This window comes from Stegostoma tigrinum, chromosome 7 (genome assembly GCF_030684315.1).
Source record: "Stegostoma tigrinum isolate sSteTig4 chromosome 7, sSteTig4.hap1, whole genome shotgun sequence".
Lineage (NCBI taxonomy): Eukaryota > Metazoa > Chordata > Chondrichthyes > Orectolobiformes > Stegostomatidae > Stegostoma > Stegostoma tigrinum.
In genome coordinates, this window is record NC_081360.1 from 65,528,196 (window position 1) to 65,547,065 (window position 18,870).

An 18,870-nucleotide genomic window follows, 5' to 3' on the forward strand; every position below is an offset into this window, starting at 1 on the left:
AGCATGCAGATGGAATGCAGATTCCTCTGGCTGCATGTTCAACTGGGGTATCAGCAGCATGTGTAGTTTAGTGCAATTGGTAGATAGCAGATCTTAAACATATGCTCTTCCTCTTAAAAGGGGAACATCTCTCAAGCAACTGGACACCAACCACATACTGTCATTGAAAGGCCTAGATGGAAGAGCAGGCACAGCAAGAGGGAATAGGGGCTTTTCAGGTGTCCTAGTGCTGCATTAGTGACCTTAGCCTGAAAGGAAGAAAGATGTATCATTCCTGAATGGGTTGGAAACAGTCAACGTGTATCATGAAAAGGGAGATAGCCACAGGGGTCAATTTCTGGAATTGGGCTGCAATGTGAGAAGCCATTCAATATAAGAACTTAAGAAACAGGAGGAGTGGACCATCTGGCCCATCCAATCTGCTCAGCCATTCAATAAGAGCATAGCTGACATTTTTGTGGACAAATGTTCCTCCCCACCTCGGTATTAAATATGCTCCCCCTTATTTTGAGGCTGTCCCCTAGTTATAGTTTCACCTGACAATAGAAACAACCTCCCTGCTTCTATCTGATCTATTCCCTTCATAATTGTATACGTTTCTACAAGATCTGCCCTCTTTCTTCGAAATTCCAATGCATATAGTCCCAGACTACTCAATCGCTCCTCATAAGGCAACTCTCTCAATTCTGGAATCAACCATAGTGACCCTCTCTGCACCCTATCCAGAGGTAGGATATCCTTTCTCGAATAAGGAGACCAAAACTGTACACTGTACTCCATGTGTGGCCCCTCCAGAACCCTATACTCCACAAGGCCCTCAAGGTCAGTGAATATGTTTGCTGAGGACATCTCCTACATACCGCTCCCCATCTCCTGCTGCTCAAATGCACCATACATGCATTACTCATCCATAAGTAATCAAAATTCAAGCCATAATTCAATTTGTCTGCTTTCAAATGCCCAAGAACTATTGCCTCAGGTTGAAGCTATACTAGTTCTTAATGAAGGAGCAGAACCAGTTGATCTGATACCACAGCCACTACTACAGATTCTAAACTGTGCAAAGAGTTGAGCTCAACATCACTTTCTGCACATTGCTTCTCCTCTCTTGTCGATGTACCACATTCAAGTATTGCTGCAGCCCAGACGACAGACATATTGGGCCACACAGCCTCCAGCAGCACAACTTGTTACAGTAGCACTGCAACTATTGCCAGCGTTAATGAAGGAAGATTTCCCCCCAGTAGGATAACCAATTACTCTTGACATCTTTGTCAATTGTAAAGCTTACATGAAAATCTAAATGTTAGTAAAATTCCTTCAACAAACAAACATTACTGTCACTAACACTGCATCCCAAAAACAAGTCAAAAGCATCTCTCCAGTTGGACAGTTAACTCTTTAATGTTACTGAGGGGGAGACCAACATGCCACTGAGCACATGTTCATATGGGAGTGTTTAAAAGATATTAAGTAATCTGGACTACTCTAGATGGTATAGTAGGTCATTCAAAATGTGCATTAGCAGCTGTTTAACATAATCTGCCCATTTTGAAAGCTTTTAGCATCCACATGTCAAGCCCACACTAGTACCCAGCCAGTCAGAGCCAATTTGAGGTTTGTGCCAACTTTTGTTGAATTAGAAACTGACAATAGTCTGATCCTAGTTTTATGTTGCTTCCTTTAACATCTCACTTTTTTCACGCAAGTGTATAATTCCATTTTAAAGGGATTTATAAGTTTCACATTAAATGAAGGTTTACGCAAATAATTCCGTGTCCAAACCTTTCTTTCTGGCATTCCATTTTATTTTTGTTATATCAGGTGTGTTCTCCCTTTGTCTTACCAACCAATTGAAGTATTGTCAATATTAAATTCATTATAACTCTTTCCATCCTTAAATTTATCAAATTATACCTTCTCAGCCTTAAAGATCCTAATTTCTCACATCTCTCTTCATGTGAAACCTGAGAAAGTACACTACAGTTTTAACAGTTTCTATGATGAAATGCCCATTACTACTCACAATATTTCAAATGCAGCCTCAATATTCAGAATTTAAACATTGGCAGTGATGTGTCTATCACTTCAAAGACCCTTTTAAATTCTCTCTAAATTTAATCCCATTTAACATATATTTATGATGTAAACATTTTGATGAAAACGCAAAAATGTATATTGCACGTTCCTAAATTTTGATTTGCCGCTAATCTTCCCAAATGTGTAGCTAGCAGAAATGAGGTAAATCTTTTTTTAATCCATAATCTCTACTGCTCCTCCTATTTATACTAGGAAAGGTTACATGCTTATATTTAATTCTGACATGAGTGTTTAGTATAGTTAAGGAATGATGGAGATCCACAAAACTTTCCTCTAAGACACTAAGTTCATTATTGCACCAACGTTGAGGTCGTACATGTACAATTACTTATTTTTGTACTAAAAACCTGCTACCTAGTCTTCGCTGGTTTTTCTAGATGTTAGCGTAATTCAGTGGTGTTAATGGAGATACGCAGGAATTATAGTGGAGAATTACATCTAAATAGATAGCGGAACTTCCCTAAAAAGTTTACGTTTTTGAAGACTGGATTGGCTGGACTCAAACCAAGTTGGCATTATTGTTGTATTACTATACCTCTATACTAATTACAAAGTTATACTTCCTATTAGATTTCCTATTTGATATTAACCTAAATGGGGTTTGTGGTTGCTTCTTGTGCATTTCCTGTCTTGCCAATATCAATACATTGCATCTCATAATCAGATAGTCCAGAAGGCAAAGTTGATATTGATTGTTCAGTCCAACAACTTTGCGCTATCTTGGTAGTCGTTCTTGGACATGTCAACTGCCAAAACATATTCACTAGTCTCTGCCTCTCTTTTTGCAATAATTGAACAATATGAGAAGATTTTAACTTGCTGAAAAACTCAAACATTTTTAAACTTTGTTCTATTAGAAGAAAAACTACTTGAATTGTTTCTAAGTTACAACCCATTAAATTATGTGGCAGTTTATCACAGAATTCCCAACATACATTCTATCTGTCTCCCAGTACACTTGCACCCAAATGGAAGAGCGTGACATTTAACACCAGTCTGATTCCAGATAAAAGAGATTAAAGGATTAACTGTCTTTGACATGGAGTTATGAACACAAATATTTACCTTTAAAAAGAATTAGGTATTTGACAAGATTAAAATCTATTGAATGGCAGTCTTTTTAAAAGAAATACATAGCAAAGTTTGTTATTAAGAACTCTAGTTCAGGTGTGATTCCAAAGATTTACCCATGATAAATTCCAGATGAGTTGTTACGGTGGGAGTTAGGGTAAAGGGATAGTGGGTAGAGCAGAACACATGAGTCAGCACGAGTTTGCCATAGGTGCTAAATTTCAGAAAAAAAAGGCGCCAGATTTTCCATGTTCCTCAAAATTGCCATGGAAATAGCTAGCTAGCTTTCCTTCAGAACAAAATGAAAAAGTTAATGCAAACAGAAATCACGTTATTTTGCAATTAAACCTGTAGAATTTGAACTTACCTGAACATAGTATGCCCTTGTGCCGAGCACATGAGAAGTCATCACATTCACAGAAAGTCCCATAAATCCTTCCAAACTCACTCTCATAGCAGACACACTGGTTGCAGCTGCATTCCCCTCTGCCACTGCAGATCGGCTTTCCCTCTGCTTCACGGCAAAACGTCTGGAATACATTACTGGTTTCTCCATCCTGGCATTCACAATTGGCTCCCAGAAAGCCTGGATCACACTTACAGATCCCACACTCATAGGTTCCATTACCATTGCACTTGGAGCTACTGGCTTGCATCCCACTTGTACAGTCACAGTTACAAATATAACCAAATGTTATACTCAGTGAATCTTTGAAGCCAACTGGCTTAATGGTGAAGCTATTTCTGATCTGGGCTTCTGGGCAGCTCCTAGCTTCTACAGTGACATCAAAAGACACCTGAACAGAAAGAACATTATTGAAGACAGCAATACTGTAGAAGTTCAAAGATACAACAAACTTAACATTGTTGCACAGAAAAGCAATTTTCTTGGACAGTACATCTCAAGGGATGGACAACATCAGTGAAAAACAAAATTGTATAGTTTGAAACTGATTGTAGCAAATTATTTACACACAGTCCAGAATATGACACAAATCTTTCCAAAGTATCTCATACACCTGTTTCACTGTACTTTGCTCAAAACAAAAAAGTGCTTCCATTGAAAGGTTATGGAGATATTAATCTTGTCAATCACTACTTTTAAAAACTTAAATAACTTGCTTGAGACCACCAGGCAGACTGCCTGCCTTCACGCCAGCTGCATCCTGCCACATGTCATATTTACTGCAGTCTCTGGATGGAGATCTAAATTATCCACAAAAATTTGCAGGTCTTTTTTTAATCATGCAGGTCAGGATCTGATACTATTTCTTTTATTTGGCAGCAATCTTAACATCAACCCGAGTGGGCAAAGCGTCCAAAGAGTTAACCTTACAATGACTGAAGGGACTATAAAAATTGCTATTAGCACGAGAACAGCTGGCAGCTGGATGTCCTATATTATCCTTTTATATTTCACTATATATTAAGCCATCATTCTCGCTCTTGAATTATATTGATGGTTCTGTCTTATCCTTTATTCATGTGGATATAACACATTTATTCATGCTGAAGGAAGGGCAGCCAAAGCTCATTTTCCTAAAGCTTTCACAGCTGTTTCCAACATGCACTTTAACATGGTCACTACTGTTTTTACCAAATACAACTTAGTCTAAATTGGGGAAACCGAATTCTGACTTTATTTTAATCCACGACTTATATATTCAGATTATAACACATCAAAATACTATACCACAAACAGCCCTTGGCAGCATTGCACTAAATCCATTCTGACATTAAATGTAGAATTTGCAACCAACCATGAATGATTTTTGATCTGCGGAAATACAACAAGCCACCGCCACATGCTGTAGTTACTCAATGCCTTTCTTATTCTATTGAATGATTGTGGGAGGAATTAAGCAAGGTCAGAAGTAGTGATGTTTACCACGTATTTCCTAGGGGTGAACAAGCTTTGGAATTTTACATCTGATACTGCAGGCTGCCTTTGATCAATCTCTTACATATGCAAATTGCTGCTCTGCTTTTAGCACTGCATTCCTCTCTAACGCCTTTGAGCACATTGTTGCCTCCCACATCAGTACTCAATCAGATTTCTTCTCCTGCTACAGTATCAAAATAGCCAGAATCAGAGTCACAAATCAATTGTTCCTAACTATGACTACGGCCTCCATGCCTTTGTGATCTGTGCCTTGAGTTATCAAGTCCAGGATCCAAGATGTATTAGCCACTTTATCAACGTGCCCTGCTGCCTTCACTGGTTTATGTACATAAACTCAGGCTGCTTAACTCCAAAATCAACTTAATAATCTTTATTTTATATTAGCTCTACCAAACCCTTTGCTGCATTAGATTTTATCTAATTCGTCTCTGCCTATTCCGTCACCGTGTCTATGTCATCTTGATGATTATTTCTCCCCTTCTGGGGCCATACGCTAACAAGTTTAGTATTATCTGAGAAGTTTGAAATAGTGGCATGTATACCCAAAACTAGATTTTTATTAAACAACCTAATACAGACCCTAGAGAGTCCTATTACTTACTACCCTCCTTTGCAAAAACAACTAACCATTCTCTGCCAGTCCCTGTCACTCAGCTAACTTCATCTTCATTCTGTCAAAACTTTTGCTATTCCGTTAGTATTAGCTCTGCTGACAAGACCATTGTGTGACTTTTCACCAAGCATCTTTTGGAGGTCTATGTACTTCATACTTACCACATTCCAATAAATCCTCTCATGTACCTCAAAAATAACCAATCTAGTTAAATGATCCATCCTTAAATTCATGCTGGTTTTCCTCAATTAATCTACATTTATCCAAATGACTGCTAACGTCAGCCCCTGAAATATTTCTGAAAGGTTTACCACCCCTATGGTTACCCAAACCAGTCTATGGTTGCTGGGATTACCTGTACACACTGTTCTGAACAAGATGTGTAATATTTGCAATTCTCTAACACCATTCCTGCCTCTAAGGATTGTTATCGCCAGTGCCCCTGCAATTTCCAACCCTTCGACCCTCAGGTAATCTCATCCAATCTTTGTGACTTATATTCTTAAAGTGCAGTCAGTTTGTTAATGCCTCCTCTTTAAGTCAATTTTTTAATTAGCCTAGTACTAAGTTTCCTTTCACTATTGCTTTGACAGTGGTCTTCTTCCTTGCGAAGAGGGGATAACTATTAATTTAGTACCACAGACATGTCCCTGCCTCCAGGCAAAAGACACCTCTTTGGTCTCCAAATGATTCAATTTCTCCATTTATTATACTTTATTTATGCCTCTAGAAGAGTTTTAGCTTCCTTTTATGTTAGCCTTCAGTCTCTTTTCATACTCGCACCCTTTCCCAATTTTTTCACTTTTCTTCTGAGTGTTTTCTTATTCATCCTGGTTCCCATTTGTACAAGTAACAGAACATGTGTTATATGCACTGAAATGAAAGAAAGAACTGTGGATGCTGCAGATCTGAAACTAAAACAGAAATTGCTGGCGAAACTCAGCAGGTCTGGCCACATCTGTGAGGAGAAAGCGGAGTTAACATTTCAAGCCTGGTGACTCATCAGAACTGTTTGTTTACATCATTCATAAATTTGAAGAAACTGTCTACAGCATTTAAATTATCAAGACTGTGCTTGCTATTTACTGTCATGTGACAAAAACCAGAAGGTCAGAATTAAAGGACTAGTGCTGCATGATTGATTTCACAAACTCTTTTTTCCACTGACAGCTTCATGTGCTTATAAACTCCACAGTGGAACTACAAACTCAAATGTTTGCTTTAATAAAGATTGAAAGTCATTAAGTGTAGTGAATAGGTTTTTTTAAAAATCAATGACTATGTTTTCTGAATAGCAGATTTATCATGGGTCTTGTTCACATGGTGGATACAGAGTGGCACAGAAGGGAAATGGACAGTGGTTAAGGCATGGGTGATCATGAATTAGCAACAAATTGGCATATGGCTATAAAAAGGGCATGGGAGTGAGTGGAGTGAATGAGGGGCAACACAGTTTGTGTGGGGACAGTAACTTGGCATGAAGATAGGAGGGGGCATAGATAATAGAAGGAACAATGGAGTGATGGGGGCGCATAAGATTGTGATGACGGGGTATTGGCTTAGACAGAGGGGTGAAGAGTAGGGTGTGAGTTGAAGAATATGGGGTATTTTTTGTTTTATTCTGTTTCTAACATCTTTAACAAAATGCTGAAGTAACAAGGCAGTCTTTCACCTCACGCCCCATCTTCACAGACAGCAGGCTCCAAAATGTTTCCAGCATCACTCCCATTTTAATCTAGCCCCCAGAACAAGTGGAACTTCTAGAGAACTTTTACACGGTACAATGTTGCAGCTCTGGGAACTTTCAAAACATCAGTCACGACCAGGGAAGGAAATTTCAGGCTCCAATTCAGATACAGTGAAATAAATTTTCAGAGAGGCAGAGAGAGAGAGCGAGGCAGAGAGAGAGAGAGAAATAGAGAAAGAGAGAGAGAGAGAGATGAAAATAACATATTACATTTCCCATCCAGGCAGCCAACCAAACTGCACAATTCTGCAAGGTGTGAAAGGTGAAGCCAGCAGCAGGAATCCTTGGAGACTCTGCTTCTAGCATTTGGAGGACAGAATGCAAAGGCCAAGGGTGGAGAGATGAATGCTGCCTTACAGGATGCACTGAGCATGTCTAAAGCTAGAATTTTGTGGAATCAACAAGAAACCGTCCACAATCATTCAATATTTAGAAGAAAGGAAATGAACTGAATGTTGCAGCATTCATAAAATTTATGAATTGGCCTTTAAGTTGAATGTACTTCAGAGGCTTAGTGAGAAATGTTTCTGGTGCACTTTGTATCTTGAGAATTTATGCAGTCTACCAAAACAGATCATTAACAATGTGAAGAAAATATGAAAGGGACTGAAATTTTCAACTCCATTTGGAACTATGACTTAAATTCATTTTGTTTAATTTAAATCATCTATTCATTTGAATTGAAATAATACAATTTTTTTATTACAGCCATTTAATCTGATTGAATAATTTTATTTTAAGCAAAACAGGATGATCTCCTGCATCCACAGTACATTTTTTTTCAGATAATAAGCAAAGTAGATGATGTTCAAAGTACACAGGGGAGCCTCTCGACTGCATTTTATCTCACACATACACACGCACACACACACGGGAAGAAAAAGTACTTCGAGGCAGAATAATGTTGGCATCACATATTTACATCAATCCTTCCATTAAAGATAATTTAAGACTGAGCAAATTGAATGAAGAATAGCTTAAAAATAAAACAATTAGATACTCTTAACTATCTTAGATTAAAAAGTGACCACTTACTGTGTCTCCAATTTTAAGATCACCACATTTTCTAACACCAGGGCGTGAAACACCGTCCTGACATGTAGCTGTCAAGGAAAGTTCAATGTCTTTTGGTTGGTCTCCTACTGTCAGTTCAACTTTGGACCGAATACTCTAGATCAAGACAAACATTTATTCTTTAATGCAGTTATATGAAAACAAAGAGTATTTTCTGTATTATGACCGCATTAATCTCAGATCATTTAACAGGACAGATTATCATGTAACTAAGCACTTATATAAATTAACCACCTATAAAATTAGAACTGCCAAATTTTGCATTGCAGTCATTTGTACTGAATGTGTGGCCACAGTGGCTGCAGGGAGAGAGTTGAGATGAAAATTTGTGAAGTTAATTTCACTATTCACCCTGTTTAAAGATGCTTTCAGCATCTGGAAACAAGCCGTAAGCCCAGCAATTGACAATTCTGGGAGAAAAATTAGGAAAACTAAGGAAATATGCAAAACTAATAACCTTCATGCCCCAGTAGCTTCATGCAGGCAAGAAAATGCAACTAAATGTCTACACATTTCCAAAATGTGTGTGTGTGTCTGTTTGTTCGTGGTGTTGTTGGTGGGGGCAGGGGGAGGCTGCCTCATTTACAAGTAGGACACCTGTCTATACAGTTAAAATGGCAAGGTTTCTGAGACGGTTTTGGCTCCCTTCTCCTCCACAGATAAACTGTAACTGGCATGAGGACTTTCTTGGCATAAGGACTTCAACAGGCCCAAGGGCATGCTTCACACCCAATGCTGCGACAGTATAAAATCCATTATCAATTCGTAATTTAATAGACTCGTAGAACATTAGAAGGTAAGTGGGGGAAGAATGGGCTGAGATTTCCATCTGATAAGCAACAGAAGTATGTGCCAAACCAGGATGAAATGGAGCAGAGACGTAACTAACATGCAATTTGGGAATCTAGGCATGCACTGCATTTAAGCGCTGACAATAGATCACTTCTACAGCCAGTGTTTTCGGGTTCAAAAGTTGATGAAAGTATAACATATACAATTTAGATAGGAAAGGATTTAAGACGTTTCAATGATGGTTATAGGGAAAACATTAGTTTAGCAGTATATCCTCTTCAGAAAACATTCAATTTAAACAGAACGACAACCTAAAATATGTAAAAAATCTAAGAATCATAAAATGTAGACTATGAACTCAAAGTTTAAGTGCGACTTCTTCAACTAACAATTTTATTGACAAACTGAATCCATAACTCTAATCATTCGCACTCTTAAATCCAAACATAAAAATGTGAGGTATCTCTACCATTCAGTTGAGAAATATTGCTAACTACGTTTCTAGATGACATTGTATGTTTACATTAAATTTGCTGGCTAGTCTGAATCTTCAACAGAATGAAACTGTACAGGTAATCCAGATAAACTCTTTCACGCATCTTTTGCTCAACATACGAACAAAATGAACTTAAGCCTTGAGTTGAAAATTTCCATCTTCCAAGGATGGCATTTTTGCAGATCTGTGGATAAAATAGGCCCTTAAGTGGTTCTTAACTGGCCACTGAGTATCCACTTAAGAGTTCAACTGGAGGCAGAGTGGGAAGGTGCAGCTTGGGTCTTGGCAGTTGGAATTTAATCCCAGTGGAGATGGGGTTCATGCATTCTAGTATTCTGACTAATGAATTTGCCTTCACTTGTCCAGACTAACTGCCTTTGAGTGCGGGAAGATTTCATCCAGCGAGTGTCACATCTGACTCTATCCCTGGATTGTCCAGCAAATCATGATTCATGCACTTGCAGACATAACAAACTTTTGCTGGCAGGCTCAATGCCCCAGTGAAAGCTCCAGCAATGCCAAATACAAAGTTGCTTACTATTCTATTCAGGCTTTCTGTTTATTAGGATGAAAAAGTTAAATAAAGTCTTTAACACTGCTAAGGAAAAGGAAATTTTCACTTTCCTTTTCTGTTCAGCAAGAGCTGTTTTCAGTGGAGTTTAAAAGGCATGGCAGCATCATACCACTACCGGTAGCCAATTCTATCATTTTATTGTCACAGTATAAGAAGACAGGAGGCATCAGCTTAATAAAAGGTCGATAATAATCCTGTCAACACAATTTGTTTTGATAAGGGGCAACATTTCCTTCATCCATGGCGATTACAATAATTTTAAATGAATATTAACTGCATATAGAGGGTGGAGCTAAGGAAGGTCATGATAAACTGGGATGTTTTCGCCGAAGAAAAAGGATTAAATAGGAGGAGGAGATTTGATTGGTAGAGACACCTGAAGTGTCATAATGTCAAAGCTGTAGACAATGAGTGAGACGGTGAGTTTAGATTGGTTATTTGTTTTGTGGCAGGCACACGCACGATGGACTGCGGACTCCTTCTGCATTACAAGTTTCTATGTTGTTATGAATTTCTGGCTCAGATTTCTTCTTGGTTCTACAAACAAAATGCTGAATCCAAACAGTTACAGCAAAGCATTCCAGATAGATGGACTGAGGAGCATGTCAGTGCTGCTTCATGTTTTCAAACACTGAAGACATGAAAGACTGTGGCAAGTGAGATGAGAGTGACAGCACTTGACATCATGGCCATATTCAACCAATTGTGGCATCAAGGAGCCCTAGCAAAACTGGAATCAAAGGATATCGGGGCAAACTGTTGGTTGCAGTCACATCTAGAACATCATAAGATGGTTGTAGTTGTTGGCCAGTCATTTCAGCTCCAAGGCATTTCTGCAGGATAGTGTCATTGATCCAACTATTTTCACCTGCTTCACCAATGACCTTCTCGCCATAAGGTCAGAAATAGGGATGTTTGCCAATGATTCCACAAAGTTCAGTATAATTTGCATCTCCTCCAATATTGAAGCAGTCCATGCTCAAATGCAACAAGATCTGGACAAATCCAGGTTTGCCCTGACAAGTGGAAAGCAATATTCATGCCACAAAAATGCCAGGCATTGACCATCTCCAATGAAAGAAAATCTAACTACTGTGTCTTGACATTCAATGGCATTACCATCATTGAATTCTCTACTATCAGCATCCTTGGGGCTACCATTGGCCAGAAACTCAACTGGACCTGCCACAAACTGTGGCTACAACTGCCAGTCAGAGCCTAGGAACACTGCAGAGAGTAACTCACCAACTGACTCTCCAAAGACTGTCCATCATCTACAAGGCACAGTTCAGGAGCGGGGATGGAATACTCCTCACTTGCCTGGATGGGTACAACTCCAACAGCACCCAAGAACTTTAACACCCATCCAGGACAAAGCAGTTGCTTGATTGGCACCACATCCACAAAGATCCACTCCCTCCACCACCACTGACGCTCTGTACACATGGCTGCTACTATCCTCAAGATGCACTGCAGAAATTCACCGAAGTTCTTTAGACAGCACATTTTAAACTGACAACTACTTCCATCTCGGAGACAGGCAGCAGATACACGGTGACACCAATGCCTGTAAGCTCCTCTCGAAGCCACTCCCCATCCAGACTTTGAAATATAATTGCTGTTCCATCACTGTCATAGAGTCAAAATTCTGGAATTCCCTTGCTAAGGGCACAGTGGGTCCACCTACAGCATGTGGACTGCAGGAGTTCAAGGCGGCAGCTCACTGCCACCTTCTCAAGGGCACCTAGGGACAGGCAATACACACTGGCCAGTGAGCGACATCCACGATCCACAAATGGATTAAAATAATGTTAAACAGTCCGAATTGACATTATTTTCTGAACAATGCCTAACCATAGTCATCATTGTACTTCTCAACTTAATGTAGTTTATTTGCTGGAAGTGAAGACTAGTAGGAGGATAAGAGCTAAAAGAGATTATTTATTGTCCTTTCTTACAATAACAAAAGGTAGTGTTATGGTTGAAAGCTTTCAAATCCAAGTTCATCAAAACATATATAGCAAATGGGGAATTGAGAATTGTTAGTTCTTGACCATAGTCGAACACTGGCATTTCACTGAAACAGGAGCTGGCTGGCTGAACATTGCTCACTGAAAAAAAATTAAGCTCAAATTGTGCTAAAAGTTTGTCAGTTCAATCCCAAATTGGTTCAAAGTAATGTAAAAGTGATACTTCAGCCCAAGTTTAATTTTTAAGACTAGAGGAACATAATTACACAACATAAGACTTTCAAAGGTAGATTTCTCTCAAACTAAGAAACCTCTCCACTTGATCAGAGGATGAAACAGTACTACAATTTCGTATCTGCCTGGTGATCTAATGATCATGCATCTTTCCCAAAGCAGTCTATTTCAGACATGTGGAAAAAATATGCATGTCTAAGCAATATTACAATGGAAAATTTCTGTTTACTCTTCATTGAAACAATGCATATTGTTGAAGCATCATTTGATTCCAATAATCAACTTACACTGTAAGCATTGACAATCAGTTGAATTATATTCTTTGAATCCTTGTCAAGAATTTCTACAGTTGTTCCAGGGATCAAAGCAGTAAAATTCTTCAGAAAAAAGAAACATGAATAAACATGAGGTAATTTATAAAGTGATTCAACAGAAGAAAAGCACAACAAACTACAGATTATAAAAGCTTTGAATCAAAATGCATACAATACCTTGTAAAGTATGTAATGGGACTGAGTAACAGCAAATATCAAATGAATGTTGTTCTCTGCCAACTTTTCTCCTAGGAGTGCAAGTGACGGGTAATCCTAAAGAGAAAAACAGAAAATGTAGAAATAGATGTGAACTTAAGAACTAGGTGCTGGAGTAGACCATTCAGTTTCAACTCCACTTTCCTGCCTGCTCCCCATAACCTTCAACCCATAACTAAAAAATAAACTGTCTCCTCAAAACTTACTCAACTTCACAGCATAATGGGGTAGGGAATCCACAGATCCTTGCATCCATGGATCATATAATTTCTCCTCATCTTTTAAATCTGATACCTCTTATCTTAAAACTATGACTTTTCATTTTAGACTCCCCTACAAAAGGAAGCCAACTTTCCACATCTACTTTTTCGATTCCCATCAGCATCTTATATACCTCATTAGATTCTCTTTCATTCAAAACTCCAGGCAGTATTGAAAATAAAAACTGAAAGAACTGCAGATGCTGGAAATCAGAAACAAAAATAGGAATTGCTGGAAAAGCTCAGCAGGTCTGGCAGCATCTGTGGAGAGAAATCAGAGTTAATGTGTCAGGTCCAGTAACCATTCCTCAGAACTGGAGTAAGGGGATTAAAATTGTATGCAATTCTTCAGGTGCAATCTCAATAATGCCTTATATAGTTGCAGAAAACCATTCCTATTTTTAGATGCTATTCTTTAGCAATAAATTCCAATATTACATTTGCCTTTCTTAATTACCTACATACTAGTTTTCTGCAGTTCATGCAAAAGGACACTCAGATCCCACTGCATCAAGCACTCTGAAGTTTCTCTCCATTTAGATTTTAAATTGCATTTCTATTCTCCGACCAAAGTGGAGAACTGAATTTTGACCGTTGACCTAACTTATCCATATCCATTCATAAATTTCTTATTTTGTCAATGCAACTTACAATCTCACCTATTTTCTCTGCAAGTAATACTATAGTCCTTTCTACTATAGCTTCCACGTCATTAATATAGATTATAAATAATTAGGTCCCGAGGACTGAATCCTGTGGACACCCGATTAATTGGTTGGTAAGACATAACTGAAGACTCATTTATCCGGATTCTGTTTTCTGTTGGTTAGCCATTCCTCAATCCAAGCTAATAAATTACCCCAACATCATATGATCTTACTTTGTGTGTTAACCTTCTGTGTGACATCTTATCAAATGCCTTCTGAGCCTCCATAAACAAGCACAAACAAAACTCATGATATTAAATAATCAATCATTCTACCTATTGGGCTACACAGCTCTATAAAAACCTTTTTAAAAACGCCCACAGGACATCAATTAAAACGTGCACGAGCAAAATCAAAGTAGTGATGTATTTCAGAAAGTAATCATTTGTGATACAGATGATAGAACTCATCTGCATGTGGCCTTCACAGTTTTTAGGACTCTTTGCCATTGGGCCATTTACTTTTAAAAGGCAAAACATTTCTTCATGTATTCCATAAACACTAGTGATATTTTTTAAAAAGTCAAAATGCAATAATTCCTTGATGTAGTAGATTGTTTCGAGCTTCTGAAACATTTTCATATAAAAGTATGAAAATAAGTACAAAATAGATAATACTGAATCAGGAAATTATAAAATACAGTGAGGTTTTGCAAATAGCTGTGACATATTGAACATAATTCATTCATAAGTGGTATGAATGCTGTGGAAAAAAATATATCCCTTTGGAAATCTGATCCCACATGTTTTAATCATTAGTTTGGCATTTTTTAAAAGGAAACATATTGGATTGAATTTTAATCCACACCAACTCAAACATAACCATGTGCATTGTATGTGTTAAGATATTCACCTGATATGTTACACACAATTTTACTACTAACCTGACATAATTAGATTAGTACGCTGGTCAGGAAATAACCTATGAAAATTCAAGAGATCATTTCCACAGCATTCGCAGATCAAGAGTAAACTATTATAAATGCTGAGGTTACACAAAGTTTACAGTTTATTTTTCTATGTAGGTTGGAACAGAACACAAAATTGGCCTGAATTTATTAATTGCTTGAATAGTCGGGACAACGAAAAAGAAGACCCTTTATGCAGGAGACATTGGCCTGAAATGAGCCTTGTCATTTTAAATCAAGTGTTTTAAAAATTCACACCCACCATTATAACCAACGTGGCTGTATTATATAACAAAAACAAAGTTGCTGGAAAAGCTCAGCAGGTCTGGCAGCATCTGTGCAGGAGGAAACAGCGTTAATGTTCAGGTCCGATGACCCTTCCTCAGAACTGAGGCTGTAGTATATACCACCAGTAGGATCCACTTTACAGCAACTCACAGCATTGTCAAATGGTGCCTCCCAAATCCATTACCTCTGGAAGGAAAAGTATAACAGATACAAAGGAATACAACCATCTTCTTCAAGTCACAATTCATCCGGACTCAAAAACATTATCCTTTCATCATCATTGTTGGAGTTGTTGGTTGGCTTGCCAAGCTGACTGGTTTTCGTGCAAACATTTTATCTCCCTTCTACATAACACTGTCAGTGCTGTGTAGCCTCTGAAGCATGGTAGTTGTGTCCTGTTCTGAATTTATACGGTCTTGTCTATCATGGTGGGCACTCTTGTTTCCAGTTTTGTACTGTAGTGGTATGTAGATGGGGTCTAGTAACAAACATGTTGAAATCGGTGATTGAAAACCAGGCCTCCAGGAATTCTTGTGCTTGTTTTGGTCTTGCTTGTCCTACTACTGTCGCATTTTTCCAGTCAAATTGATACCCTTCTACATCGAACTGTATTGAAACGAGGGAAGAGTTGGGCGTGCTATTTTGCTGCGAGTTGATGTTCATGCATCCTGGTGGTGAGTTTTCTGCCTGTCCTATGTAGTGTTTCTTGCAGTTGCTGCATGGTATCTTACATATCACATTTGTTCTGCTCATTGTGGGTATGGGGTCCTTTGTTGATAACTGGCGAAGTATGGCTGTTGGTTTGTGTGCTATCCTTTTCCAAGAGGTCAAAGCAGTCTTGTAGTCAGTTCTGATATGTCTTTACTACAGGGTAGGGTGGCCAGTGTGTTGGGACATACAGTTTCTTCTTGGTGTTGTTTGTTTGCCAGGCAGTGAACAAAGCTGTTAGGATAACCATTGGTTGCAAAGACTCTGTATAGGTGATTCTCTTCATTGTTGCACAGCTCTGGGGTGTTACAGTGAGTTGCTGCTCATTTAAACAGAGTATTGACACAGCTCTATTTGTGGATGCTGGGGTGGTGTGTGCATGATTGTAGTCTTTCTGTATACGCTGGTAAGGAATTCCCTGTTGTTCGTTTGTTCCACCATTACATCTAGAAACAGGAGTTGATTGTTGTTCTCTTCTTCCCTGGTGAACTTGTTCCTGGTGAGTATGTTGTTAATAAAGTGATGTGTTTCTTCTAACTTTGCTCGCTTAACGATCACAGGTATCTTCCATGTATCTAACCCATATAGTTTAGGTTCGATCTGGGGGAAGGCTGTGCGCTCCATTCTTCGACCACCAATGCAATTAACAAACATAACACAACGGTACAAAACTGGAACAAAGATTGCCCACTATGACAGAATGGACCATATAAATCCAGACCAGGACAGAACAACAGAACTTTAGAGGCTACACAGCACTGACTGTGTCACCTCGGAGGAGACACATGAAAACCAGTCAGCTTGGCGAACCAACCAACAACTCCAACCGCAACCCGAGCTACAGATCTTCGTTAAAATATCAACCATCATTGTTGGTTCAAAATCGTGGAAAATTACGTAACAGCACAATTAACTATACCTTCACCACGTGGAGTCTAGTGGTTTAAGATGGCCTACTATCTTCTCAAAGACAAACAGGACTAAGCCATAGTGGCCTTGCCAGCAATGCCCATATCACAAGAGAGTGAATGAATAAGGGAAGTGAGGGGAAGGAAAATGAACACCACCATTATTATTGCTGCATTCAACAGTAAACACAACAGACTCTTTTACATTGATGTTTGAACATGCATCACTTATCAGAGAGGAAATAACTTAATATGTCATGTAAACAGGGGTAGTTGCAAGAACCAATTGCATGGGCATTTTTAAAAACTGGATTAAAATGACAGTGCTAAATTCTGCAAGAATGTGCAGTTTTAAAAAGCAGATAACCCAACACCAATGCAGGGCATCGTAAAGAACTGTTTGAACAGGCAGGAACGAGAGTTTGAGTTGCCAAAGTAATGGAGCCAAGGAGTGTTTGATGCAGCTTTTGCTAGCAACAAGAAGTTGATTGATAACTGGCCACTAAGCCATAGATCAATGACACAGACCTTTTTCCCTGCCAACAAAAGAGTGATTGGTTTTCAGGTAACTGAACAGCTTGGAGCTGGGAACAAGCTGTGGAGACACAGGCAGAATGAGGGAATGACGGGCACACATATACGCAGAGACAAAGGTGTTAAATTTCTCCCCAGCTTTGGATTAATTATTTTCTTCAGTTAAAACTCATGTCAACCTAAATAAACTAATTTAGTTTATCTTCCCTGCAACTGTTGTTGTAGGTGTGACTTTTAGTTGTTAGGTCATACACTTCTTATAAAAGGAATCATCCTCCTTGGATAACTTAGCAGACAGCTAAAACATTCAGATAAAGATGACTAAAGCAATACGATGGACAGCAAAGGTTAATAAATTTCATCTCAGCAACAGTACCTGGGAGCAAAGAATACTGAACTGTCTTCCAGTTTTCTCCCCTCCATCCATGATCGTTTTTCACTGAGACATACAGTAAGGTGAGTTTATAGGGGACTAGAGTTTTAATTAGTAGTATTATATACCAAATTAGACTCGAGCTACAGGGAAAGAGTTATATTTGTTTGTAACAAACAATGATCCTTATTCAGTACAGAAATTTGGTTCACACTTCATATGAATCGGAGGCTGAAGACCAGGTAAATTGGGGAACTTTGTGTATTTTATAAAATTCTTAACTATTGTGACAACTTCATGAATAGCAAAGCTCAGTTTCCAATGTACTACCCAAGTGAGTTGTAACACAAGATAACATGTTTTGATCAACGTTGAACAAACAAAACATTACCACATCATGTTACAAATGACTGACAAGTTAGCCTCACCATTTGCGTTGAGGAACTGTACTCGTTATTTTCATCAAGATGACACTGTCCATCATTTGGCTGTACCAGACCACCAAGCTTGCCGTCCAATGCAATATGTGGTACATCATCTGTGGTAAACACTAGCAAGTGGGAAGCCTCCTTCCGCCAGCCTATTTTTTCCTTAGGGAATCAAAAAAGATCACAATTACCAATCTTATTTTTAAAGTCTTCCTATACTTCCTTGACTTCCTGTAAACACAAACAGTTTAGAATAACACTGATATAATTAGAGATGCTCTCAAACCAGCCACTACATCCACATGGTTAAAGCAAATGGTCAGAATATGAGAGTGCCAAAATCTCAACAAATCTTTGGATAGTCAACATAAATGAATTAGTAAAATGGGGATCACCTGCTGCAGTAATTCTTATGAGTGGCCACTACTATAAAATAATTTACACAATAGTTTTATATCAGGCCCAATAGTAGTACATTTGAGGAAGTATTAAAACAAAAACAATATTTGACTTCAAATTCTTTTCACACTCAGTACTGAACATGAGAATTAGTCAAATGCACAGACATATCAGATTTCATTACTGTTTCAGGACATTAATTTCTAAGCTCGCTATTCATTTTGTAACTTCTTGTCAATAAATTTTATAATTCG

The 18,870-nt window shown here is 38.5% G+C and overlaps 1 protein-coding gene across 2 annotated transcripts in view; it reads right to left on the bottom strand.

Moving 5' to 3' along the window:
- Positions 1–18,870, bottom strand: part of itgb5 (integrin, beta 5) — a 133,510-nt gene that overhangs the window by 75,803 nt on the left and 38,837 nt on the right. For both annotated transcript variants that reach the window (XM_048534303.2, XM_059647360.1), the window contains 5 exons: positions 18,218–18,379; positions 13,066–13,161; positions 12,862–12,951; positions 8,470–8,604; positions 3,539–3,968 (listed from right to left, as the gene is read on the bottom strand). In XM_048534303.2, coding sequence (XP_048390260.1) covers positions 3,539–3,968; positions 8,470–8,604; positions 12,862–12,951; positions 13,066–13,161; positions 18,218–18,379 — 913 coding nt within the window. The remainder of the gene's footprint in view (positions 1–3,538; positions 3,969–8,469; positions 8,605–12,861; positions 12,952–13,065; positions 13,162–18,217; positions 18,380–18,870) is intronic.